Source organism: Armigeres subalbatus, chromosome 1 (assembly GCF_024139115.2).
Source record: "Armigeres subalbatus isolate Guangzhou_Male chromosome 1, GZ_Asu_2, whole genome shotgun sequence".
In the NCBI taxonomy this organism is placed as follows: Eukaryota; Metazoa; Arthropoda; class Insecta; order Diptera; family Culicidae; genus Armigeres; species Armigeres subalbatus.
Genome location: NC_085139.1, coordinates 123524024 through 123536553, shown reverse-complemented (window position 1 = coordinate 123536553; position 12530 = coordinate 123524024). Strand labels below are relative to the sequence as shown.

At 41.4% G+C, this 12530-nt stretch overlaps 1 protein-coding gene across 1 annotated transcript; it reads left to right on the top strand.

Moving 5' to 3' along the window:
• The first annotated feature begins 8000 nt into the window (after positions 1-8000).
• LOC134206506 (uncharacterized) lies at positions 8001-9619 on the top strand. The gene is made up of 3 exons (XM_062682235.1): positions 8001-8525; positions 8605-9159; positions 9239-9619. The coding sequence occupies exons 1-3, from the start codon at positions 8001-8003 to the stop codon at positions 9617-9619; spliced, it is 1461 nt and encodes a 486-aa protein (XP_062538219.1).
• The last annotated feature ends 2911 nt before the right edge of the window (positions 9620-12530 follow it).

Genomic DNA, 12530 nt, shown 5'->3' with positions numbered 1-12530 from the left:
TTTTGGATTTTTTGGAATATAAATTTAAGGATCTCTAAACTTTTTTGATTCGAAAAATTTTCTTGATTTTTAAATGTTAAGATTTTTACTTTTCTAGAATTTTAGATTTGAAATTTTTTTTTTTTATTTTAGGATTTTCAGATCTTAAGATTTTATAGATCTTCACACTTTTGATACTTATAAATTTTTAGTATTACAAATGTTTGATTCTTGGAAAGATTTTTAGAATTTAAAAAATAGATATTTTTAAATTTGTGTTTTTATATTTGTAATTAGATTTCTAGATTTCGTTATTTTTTATTTGTATATATGCTGATTTTAAGATCCTGATTTCTCCAATTCATATTTCATTGAATTTCGGTAGATTGTCAAAGATTTAATGATCGATTGTGATAAAAGATAATTGCATCTGATATTAGAAAAAATCAGGACGGTTGTAGCTTTTGAGCCAGTTGAGTTATTGACGAATAGTAAAATCTATAAACATTATCAGATTGTCTGAATAACTTAATTTTTCAGCATGCATAAAACATGCAAATAACTTCAACGTCGAGGAAAATTCACAAGTGGCGAACCCTCTCGGGATTGACTCAATCAATCAGCTAGCGCCTGTCCCTAGTCGAGTTCTTTGGTCGTGAACTATAAATGCGTCACATTAGTATCACAACTCCAGTTTTACTTTATGACAAAATATGATTTTTTTTTTATTGAACGTGGCACATCGGCTACCATTTTTTTCTGTTATCCTGTTACACGCCCAAATTGCACAATGTGACATCTTGATAGTTTTCTAAATAATTTAAAACGAACTTTCTTGTCAACTGAAAGAACTAACAATTTGGAGAGGATTCTAAGTTTAACTCAAAACTGATAATAACTGCAAATGTTACAAAGATGCGATCATATGCAGTTTAGCTGAGAATTAAATCCAATATTCAAAGGTTCTTCAGGGCCCTTGTAGAATTAGAATGATTACAAGTTTTGATAAGTATATTGATTCCAAGTTTTACATACATTAAAGATGGTCCTCAACAAATATTTCTCACGATGAAATAAATGGTTCATTACCAGATAAACATGGTGTATGTTTATTTAGATCTAAATACTTATGATCCAACCAAATAAGATAACAAGAAGTAAACAAGCACTAAGTCCACCTCTCAAGAGATATAAATCAACCGAACGAGCCAGTTTTATGGAAATTCCATGACACGTCCATTCTCACTGCGAGCATAATCACGAACGTATCGCTAAATATAGATCATTCAATTATTACGTCTTATTTTAAAACAAGAGGCGGTCTGGAATATAAAATCAATTCATATTATTTCTAGACAAATACTCAAAGTAAAGAAAGCAAACAGGCGTCAAAAACCCATCAGAAGATCTGAACCGTAATTTTTGCTTGAACCCTTACATATCGCTACTACTCGCTCTCGTTAACAATGTGCAAAGAGCAGCCCGACCGCTATACATTGCTCGTAAAAATCCTGATCGGAAATGCCTTCATAAATTGAACTGGGAAATCCGCTGTAACGAATCACCGTTTTCAGTTCTCGTTCACATAAGCACATATGTGTACAGTGGCAACACGTGAATGACGAATTTCGAAGAATGGCGCGACATATATTTATCGTTGGTTGTGCCTGCGCAGCAAAATTGCCTACAGACGTCTCGATCACCTAATGGATAGTCCGTTGTCAGTAGTAAACAAAAGTTACCAACAAAAACAAAACCCTTTGGCACCGCGCCGACATACAGCGCGAGTTATGTGCGTCATCGCAATTGTGCGGCATCGTGTCGTCACTGCGCGGTGGGTCAACGATTAGCAGTGCAATAAAAAGCATTGTAAGTCACCGCGGGATGAGTATAGACAAGCATTAGAGCAGTGTTTCTCAATTTATTTATTATTTATTTCGCAGACTAAGGCCGGAGTGGCCTGTGCAATAGAAGAAAGTCTTCTCCATTCAACGTTCATGCTTAGTTGCCATAGTTGTTCTCCATCGCACATAGGAGTAAATAAGCCAATTCTTGGCCAAAACTATTTTTTGCGGTTATTTGGGCCTGATATTCCTAGGACGAAGTTATAATTGCCAATTATGCAGGAAAATGTAATTTTTTGGTTAAATCTATCCACCTAACAGTGAAAAACCAGATAAAAATGTTAAAGTGCATATGTTTTCAAATAAAACCTCGCGTTTTATGTAAAATCTCTTGCTTCCGCTAAGCGAACGATTCTAAAATGGCTATATTTCCCAAAGTAGCAAGAAACCCGTAGTTAAAGCTCTATCCTTAAATGGATTTCTAACATTTACATAGGAAAAAACAATCTAACTTATTTTAACCCATGCCCAAGATTCCAAAAGAAAAATGGTTGTATAAATTCGCATGCACAAAAATAAACACTGTTTTTTGCTTGAACACTCTTTTCTCCTTAACTTAAAACCTAACCTTAAAAATTAGGGTCTGAAAAGGTGAAGCCTGTAGTAAAAAATATAAATCACCTGTGTTCTATATACCATGGTTTAAAACAACATCGATTACCATGTCCGAGTCGAAGCCCATAAAATATCATAGCTAGCCATGGCGAAACTATCATAATTAGCCACCGTTCATAAATTATGACCATTTCAATGAAAACGGGTTCATCCTAAATAATAGGTTGTAACAGATTTCTCTACAATGCAGAATTTATAGATAAACGATTTCAATATAAGGTTTTCAAAAAGATATATCAACGCAACTTATGGGAGACCCATTATTCTATTTGTGTCTTGACAAAATGCATGCTAAATAGCATGCTTTTTTACTTTTTTTTTCCTGGATTCGTTATATGTGGTAATTTATGAACAAATGTTAAATTTTGTTTTAAAATGATTAAAAATCGCATTTTATTCAAATAGCTCAGAATCTAATTTGCGGACGTTTGCGGACGAGTTTTCACGTGGAATGCTTAGTCCATATCTTGAAGTTACACCCAAGTGTTTTATCTTTGCCGGATCTTGCCGTATAGATTAACTTTTCCTCTGAAGAAAAACATGAAAAATAGAAAAAAATAGTGATTTTCAAGTGGTCATCACCTGAAACATAAAATTTATAATTTGACCATAAACATGAACAAAATGGAGACATATAACTATAATCTACTCGTTGTGTACTAATAATAGCTTGTGGATAACATTTATGTTGTGTAAAATCAGATTTTCCAAATACTCCTCAAATAAAGTAGATAAAATCTAATTCAATACCTCATTTTTGAGCCCTAATTATATTTTTTTACAAAATTTTGGGTCACTTCTGAAACAGCCATAGTATGCAGAATGTTTTTAAGTATCTAAAAAAAATATAAGAATGTATAAATGTTGAAAAAAAAATTTTGGGTTTTGTCCACGAATTTGTTCTAGTTACTCTTCTGTGCATCGGTTATATTATATGCGGGTTGGAAGTCGATGTATAGATGATGTGTGGGCACGCTATGTTCGTGGTACTTCTGCATTATCTGGCGTACAGCGCGAACACCTGATCCGTGGCAGTGCGTTAATCTGAATCTCGCAAAACAAAAAACAGAAAAATTGTTTACATAATAAATGCGTACGACCCCTTTTGACGTAAACTACGTCTAAGGGGAAGACTCGGATACAGGATGACAAATGAAAATTACCAAATTCAAGATTTCAAACGCTAATAGCTCCTTTAACTTTCAATGGATTTTCGAGATTTTTTATCAATCGAATCGGAAACTTTCCAGCATTTCTTTAATCCTATTGGAACTATTGATTATCAACTTGAACACATTAAAAATTCCAAATCCTTACCAACTCAATAAGAACTTAGAGTTTACTTTACACTATCGCGTACCGCTGTAAACAATCAAAAGTTGCATGCAAAAAATGAAACGGAGATAGGAATGTGGACAGAATATATACACAGATCGTACGCCTAAGAAGATGACTCGTCAACCTTTATAGTTCCTTAAGTCCAAAAATTTAAATAATTTAGGGACAAACAATATTGAAAATCATCACAACGACATGCAATGAAAAGAATCAATAGAGACAAAATGATGCCATATGAGTCCATGGGAAGGGAAACAGTATAAATATCGTCCCAGATGCCAATGTAAAATCAGTTTCAAATCGTGATCAAAAGTGAAATATACTCTTTCCAAATCGTAAATCAAGTGTTCTAATTCGAAGCCGTGACTCTGTAGCCGTGAACCGTTGTCGGTAGTAGTAAATCGTTGCCAGTACCAGTGATTCCTATCCAGTTCGGGACGAAAAGTAGTGCGAAAAATGATACGCAAAATTAACCCTTAACGGCCCGGCACCTAAAACTTTCATCGTTGAAAATTAGGTCGACGGGAAAACATTTGGCGCTGTAGACAGGATGCCTTCAACATTCACCATGGAACAGCTAGTGCTGCGACGCTCCGCAGTGGAAGAAAAGTTGAAGCGGTCCACGACACGAGTGAGCAAGCACAAAACGGAAACGGTTTCCATCGACGAACTCAACGCTGAGCTCGATAACTTCATCTTCTTTGGAAAAACTTTTGAGACCTGCAAATCTCCATTCTCGGCCTCTGTGAGAACGCCCAGGCCATCGAAACTCACCTGGATTCTGAAGCCGAGCTCGAAAGGCGGTATATCTCGCTAAAAGCCACCATGACGCAGTTTGTACGAGTGACCGTTAATCGAGAGAATCTGCCGGGATCATCGCCAGGAGTTTCAAATTCGGTTGCCAGCCCGGAACCAAATGCTACGCTAGTTCCCCCTAGCTACACCTTCCGAAGGGAACCTCCCTATCTTTTCGGGAGACTACGGAGAGTGGAATTCCTTCTACGATCTGTTCGTCAGCTCCGTGCACAACAATCCGCGACCGACGAACGCACAAAGGTTGTTCAACCTGAAAACGTACACTATGGGAAGAGCAGCCGTCCTCTTGAAGTACATCAAGGTCGAAGATAATGCCTACGCCGGAGCCATGGATATTCTGAAAAAGCGCTTTGATCGGGAAGACCAGATCGTCAATCATCATTTTGAACGGTTCTGCGAAATTCCGAGCACCGTTATTCCTTCGGTGGGCGGCCTACGCAAACTTCACGAAACAGCCGACGACGTCAAGCGGGCATTGCAAGCGATTGAAGGTGAAGATCGAGACTGCTGGTTAATTTACCTTCTCCTGGCTAAGGTAGATTCCGAAACCCGACAGCAGTGGTCGGATAAGATCGCTTCAAAGCAGACGCCTCCTAAGCTGGAGGAATTTTTGGAGTTTCTGGAGCAACGAACCTATTAGTTGGAAATGGCTCAAACTCCGACCTCAAAGCCAACGCTGAAGCATTCCGCTAAGTCGCAACCGCGGAGCTCAAGCTTCGTCAGCACCCACAAAGAACCGAAGACTTCCACAAAGTGCTCCGTCTGTAACGAAGGCCCGCAGGGGTTGTACTACTGCAAATGTTTCTAAGAAATTCCGATTGCTGAACGGATCTGGTTGGTCAACCAGCTAGGCCTATGCAAGAATTGCCTCTGTGCGTCCCACGGCAAAAACTCCTGCACTGCGGAAGACTGCCGTAAGTGCAAGAAACGACATCACACTCTTCTCCATGAAGGACCGCCGTTAGGATATATCCCGCCACAGGGCAGTCCGCTCTCATTCGGAGTCACCAGTCAACTCTCGTACAACGATTGTTTTTCTCGCCACCGCCGTCGTCGTTCTTGTCGACGCAAATGGTCAACAGTTCCCCACCCGTGCTCTATTAGATTCTGCGTCGCAAGCAAACTTCGTCACGACAAATCTCTCGAAGAAGCCAGGGTTAAAGACACACCGAATAAACTTGCCGCTTAAAGGAATTTCCGGATTAATGACCAAGATTACCTAAGCCGTCAGGGTAGACCTGAAATCACGAATTTCCGACTACAACATTCAAATCGACTGTGCAGTTCTTTCCAGGATTGCAGATCCTATTCCGCACCTATTGCCGACATTTCTGACTGGGAACTGCTCAATATTCTCGGCGATATCGATATGCTGATTGGAGCCAGCGTTATCTACGACCTGCTTCGATCGAAACGCGTGTCACTAGGACCAAGCAAGCCAATCATTCAAGAGACCACCCTAGGTTGGGTGGTAGCTGGATTCTTCGAGTCAACCGTCTCCGCTCAGAAGGGATCAATGTGCTTTGTGCCCAGCATCGACTCTGAAAACCATCGCTAAACAAATTAGTCGCAAAATTCTATGAGATCGAAGATTTCAAACCAAGCAAGCACCTGACCGAACAGGAGCAGTTTTACGAGGAACACTACACCCAAACTACAGTGCGTGACGCAACTGGACGCTATGTGGTGAAGCTTCCCTTCGTACTAAACCCAGCGGCAATCGGGGAAACCGGTTACGCCGTTTTGGCACAGTTCACTGCGATGCAAAGGCAGTTAAAAAGAGATCCGGAGAAATACTGTCTTTACCATAAGTACATGGAAGCCTTCCTGGCAGCCAAACACATTTCAAGGATTTCCCCGGATCACCCGAAGATCATACAGGGTGTTCAATAAGTTCGAATACACTTTCAAAAAATGTTTAAAAATTGAGATTAAATTATTTCTTTTCCCGGTTCCACTTCATTGAAAGTATTGTTTATAAGGAACGTTTGTAATATTTCTTTTGGAATGGCTTCTTCTTGTACTTCTTTACGAGCTTCAGTCGTTTCTTAAACCCATCGCAAGCGGCACGCACGGTCTGCATGGGCCTTTCATTCCAGATTTTGAGAATTACGTCTTGAACTGGTCCAAGTAACTGACCTCGTATTCGTAATGCTTTAACATAACAAAGGAGCTAACAAGAAAGTTAAGAGGGTTCGAATCCGGGAAGCTGGGAGGTCGCAAAGTTTGGTCCAAAAAGTCGATGAAATTGTCCCCATATAAGGCTTAAATCGCGTTTTTCGTGTATAAAAGGTTATCGTCCTATTGGAACACGTAGGGCTGATCTCCATCTTATCACCGAGCCACTGGGGGCATTAATCATCCCCAAAACATCAGTTTTGTTGTACGCCGCAATGATTTCGACCTTCAAAAACGGCTATTTACGTAATAAACAAACAACAAGAGACAGAATGTCAGCATCACACACATTCGTTAGCGTATATATACCGCTAATGCTGACACCAATACTAATACAGAATATATACATTGGGGTTACAAACACAATGATCAAACATTTGTATTCGAACTTATTGAACACCCTGTATATGTGGCACACCACGGAGTCACCAAAGCAGGCAGCAGCACAACGAAGCTTCGTGTAGTGGTCAACGCTGCACAAAAATCATCAAACGGCCTGTCGCTCAACGATCTGTTGGCAACCGGTCCCATCGTGCAGGACACCCTTTACAACCTGCTCATCAACTTCCGTTTGCACGCCGTTGTGATTGCGGGAGACATTGAAAAGATGTATCTGCAGATACGTGTAACCGAAGAAGACAGCAAGCTCATCCGAATGCTGTGGCGGGAGCCAGGACAACCGCTGGCTGAATACGGAATCAACACCGTTGCATTTGGTATGTCTTTTGCGCCGTATCTAGCCACCAGAACATTGAACCAGCTAGCAGAGGTTGAAGGTCACGCGTTTCCTCTAGAAAATGATGATATTGAAGACTTTTACGTCGATGATCTACTATCCGGTGCTGCCACATGCGTAGAAGCGATCGAGAAGCACCGTCAAGTTTCCGCCTTGCTGCAACGAGGAGGTTTCGTCATCCGAAAATGGGCCTCCAACGACAAGAAAGTGCTGGCGGAGATACCTCCAGAAGACCAGGCAGTCCACCCAGTCGACTGTCAAGACACCATCAAGACCCTTGGCATTCAGTGGCAGTATCGGGAAGATCTCTCCTCACCTTTAGGCCAACATGCGACCCCATCAAGGAATATTTCACAAAACGTGAGGTACTCTCCACTATTCCCAAAATTTTTGACCCCCTTGGACTGATTGGTCCTGTAGTCGTCATAGCAAAAATGCTGATGCAGGAACTGTGGAAGATCCAAGTCGATTGGTCGGAGCCGTTGCCGAATCAGTTTAACCACCGGTGGCGAACGTATTTAATGCACCTTCAAGACGTCTGGCGAATCAGGATACCTCGTCGCTGCATCGGCATCAGCGATCCTGTGCAGTATCAGCTTCATGGCTTCTGCGATGCTTCGCTTGAAGTCTACGGTGCGGCTGTCTATCTCATTGCCATTGACGTGAACGGCAACTACAGCTCGTGTCTACTCGGCTCTAAGTCTCGGGTGGCACCAATAAACAAACCGTCTCTTCCTCGATTGGAGTTTTGTGCAGCAGCGTTGTTGGCTGAATTAATCAAGACCATGAAAACCTCACTTCGAGTTCCAATCCATCGAACAATAGGGCATAGCGACTCAGCAACCACACTAGCATGGATCGCCGGCGTTCCCGCTCGGTGGAAAATATTTGCAGCCAACCGGGTAGCTGCAATCAACTCCATCATCCCAGCATCGGATTGGAGATATGTACCATCAAAGGTGAACCCAGCCGATCTTCTCACGCACGGAGTAGCACCATGCGTACTAGCAACGTCTAAACTTTGGTGGCATGGACCAGACTGGAAGGTTATCACCGACACCGATTTTCGTCATACTGCAAGCTAATCCGGGTGACAGCGTGGATAATCCGATTCGGAGAAAATTGTCAACTCGAACGCAGTCAACGGACAACTGGTCCTCAGTAGCAGAAGTATTATCAGCGCGAAATCTCTTAGTCCGGTATACGCAGCACCAAGCCTATGCTGCAGAAATAACGGCACTGGAAAAGGGACTACAATTACCACGCCGAAGCAAGATTCTCGCTTTAAGTCCATTTATCGATAGCTGTCTCCTCAGGGTGGGCGTTGCTTCCATCAGGTCCTTATACTGGGTTCCACAAGGCAGAAAGTTGGCGAGGAACACAGTTTGGAAGTGCATCCCACGTCACAGGAACAATCCAAATCGTGGCATGCTACAGAAGATCATGGGACAACTTCCACAACAACGGCTAACTCAAGCACCACCATTCTACCACTGTGGAGTGGACTATGCGGGACCAATCACGTTTGTTGAGAGAAGATGTAGAGGCTCACCAACAACGAAAGGCTACGTCATTGCCATCTTTGTATGCTTTGTAACTAAGGCAGTCCACATTGAAGCGGTATCAAAACTCTCCACCAGGGCTTTCTTAGCGGCTATGCGACGATCTGTAGCTAGAAGAGGGCATTGCGGACAGCGACAACGGCACCAATTTCACTGGCGCTGTCAACGAAATGTGTAACTGGTATCGGAAGATAAACTCATCCGAACACAACAATCGGGTGGCAAATTTGCTATCAACGGGTGGAACGCAATGGCACTTCATCCCGCCTGGCTCGCCGCATATGGGAGGACTATGGGAAGCAGCAGTGAAATCAGCAAAACATCATCTCAACATCGTGTCACGAAATGCTCGTCTCACATTCGAAGAGTTTGCTACGTTGCTCACTGAGATTGAGGGAATTCTCAAGTCACGTCCCATTTCATCAGCTTCGAACGACCCAAACGATTCGCAACTACTCACTCCGGGACATTTCTTGATTGGGATCCCATAAAAGCAATCAACGATCAAGATTACCAACCAACCTCCGACGAACCGTACGATGTAAGATTTCGCTACATTCACGATCTGCGTCAACATTTCTGGGATCGCTGGAGCAAGGAATACATCCCAGAGCTTCAAATAAAAGGCAAATGGCATCGAATGACCAACCTGCTGCACGAAAATGATCTGGTGCTAATGAAACATTCCAAATTACCAATCAATAAGTGGATCATCGGAAGAATTCTTCGTCTGCTTCAAGCACCTGACGGAAGCCCCAGATTGGCAACCGTAAAAACATCAACCGGTGAGACTGTCCAGTCCATCTATAATCTGAGCAAGTTACCTGTAAGTCCTGAAAATTAAAAAATAAATTTTGGTGGGCGGCATGTTCCGGCCGGAGTCATCATATTGACCTGAAATAGAAGCATAAACATGAATTATAATAATTAGAAATCAAATAACAAATTAATTATTTGCAGAATTAATCTGCACCAGCTGCAACATATTTGTGTTTTGTTTTGATCTCGTTAGACATACAGTAGCAATAGTCAGTTATGAGTTACCGTTCACTTATACACCATTGCGTACCGCTGTAAACAATCAAAAGTTGCATGCAAGAAATGAAACGGAGATAGGAATGTGGACAGTAGTGTTAATATATACACAGATCGTACGCCTAAGAAGATGACTCGTCAACCTTTATAGTTCCTTATGTACAAAAATTCAAATAATTTAGGGACAAAACAGTATTGAAAATCATCACAACGACATGCAATGAAAAGAATCAATAGAGACAAAATGATGCCAAATGAGTACATGGGAAGGGAAACAGAATAAATATCGTCCCAGATACCAATGTAAAATCAGTTTCAAATCGTGATCAAAAGTGAAATATACTCTTACCAAATCGTTAATCAAGTGTTCTAATTCGAAGCCGTGACTCTGTAGCCGTGAACCGTTGCCGGTAATAGTAAACCGTCCTAACCAGTTCGGGACGAAAAGTAGTGCGAAAGGTGATACGCGAAATTAACCCTTAACGACCCGGAACCTAAAACTTTCATCGTTGAAAATTAGGTTGACGCAGAAACACAAGGTTATCTTACTATTTATTCAGCATCCCTTTAAAATAACACTTCAAAAGCATTTAATCGTCATTTAATAGGCAATTAACTATGAGATGCATTAATCACTCCAAGTCGAATATCAGTCGGAGAACGGCATCATCACCACTGCGGAATAATAAATTTGGGGTTTTTAAATGAAAATTTTAAATTGTCATATCCAACCAAGGCCGGATTTAGACGGAAGGGGGGCCCGGGGCCGACAGCTTGTGGGGGGCCCAAAATGTACAAAAAAGGTTGGTTTCGGCACATAAATTTTGTGGGGGCCGGGGGCCACTATCGGACTGCTTCGAATGTGATTTATGCCCTTTGCTATTCGCGTTCACATCATAGTTTCTTGATAGTCCAATAAATCGCTGGATCAAGGCCATAAGGTCTATAGGAGCATCAAAAAATCGTTTGGACTGTTTTAAACATGATACATGCCCTTTATGACACATAGAATAGAATGCTTACCCAGCATAGGTTCTAGGTCGTCCAAGAAATCCATGGAATAGGCCTTTGGGTCTACAAACGGAACCAAAGATTAGAGGCCGTACATTAATTACGTAAGCAGCTTTTCTGAGTTTTTCAACCCCCCTCCCCCCATGTAAGATTTTCTTCATACAATTTAATTTTTATTTATATGGAGCGTAAGAAAATCAGGTCTTTTGATCTACATGTGTAACCATAGATTAATTGGATTGATTCAAATATGCTACATCCCTTTTGTGATGTATAGAACAGACCGCGTTCCAAGCGTAGGTTCTTTGTCGTCCAAGAAATTCCTGGAATAAGGCCTTAAATCTACATTCGTAACCAAAAGTTACTTGGATTGTTTCAAATATGGAGCATGCTCTTTGTGATCCATAGAATAGAATGTGCCAAAGTATGAATTCTTGGTTGTCCAAAAAATCCCTGGAATAAGGCGTTTAGATCTACATAAGTAACCATAGAGCAATTGGATTATTTCAAATATGATACATGTGCCTATGCACCACAAAGGGCAATGCTCGTTTGTTTTGTAGTAGATCTTAAGGCCTTGCTCTAGGTATGAATTGCCGCTTTGCCGCTGACTTATTTCATTCTACACATCCAAAAAGGCATGTACCACATTTTAAACAGTCCGAGATATCTTTAGTGTCACGTGTAGTTCTTAAGGTCACTCCTGACAGAATCCAAGTTTCAACGTACTCGCGTTTTCGGGGGCACACCACTCGATACGGAAGCAACGCACAACTGTCATTTTTATTTTTTCACGCATGCTGCGACGCAGCAAAGCTGAATTAACAAAAATGACAGTTGTCCGCCGCCTCCGTATCGAGTGGTGTGCCCCCGAAAACGCGAGCACTTCGAAACTTGGATTCTGTCAGGAGTGACTTTAAGGCCTAACTCCAGGGGTTTCTCGAATGACCCAGAATCTCTTACGATGGCTCATTCTATTCTAATCATCCAAAAGAATATGTGCCATAATTTTAACAGTCTGATTGAACTTTAGTTATGCGTGTATATTTGGGGACCTAACTCCAGGAATTTCTTGGATGACCGAGAATCTCTGCCGTTGACTTTTTCTATTCTTCACATACAAAAGGTCACGTACCACATTTAAAACAGTCCGATATAACTTTAGTTACGCGTGTAGATCTGAGGACTCCAGGGATTTCTCGGATGGCCGAAAACCTCTACCGTTGACTTATTCTGTTCTACGCATCCAAAAGGGCAAGTACCACATTTAAAACAGTCCGATTGATCTTTAGTTACGCGTGTAGATCTGAGGACCAAACTCCAGGGAATTATTGGATGACCGAAAACCTCTACCGT

Coding starts and splice junctions, on each gene's coding strand:
- LOC134206506 (XM_062682235.1), top strand. CDS start 8,001: ATGCTGATGCAGGAACTGTGGAAGATCCAAGTCGATTGGTCGGAGCCG. Junction 8,526..8,604: donor GGAGATATGTACCATCAAAG/GTGAACCCAGCC, acceptor GGCATGGACCAG/ACTGGAAGGTTATCACCGAC. Junction 9,160..9,238: donor TTGCCATCTTTGTATGCTTT/GTAACTAAGGCA, acceptor GACGATCTGTAG/CTAGAAGAGGGCATTGCGGA.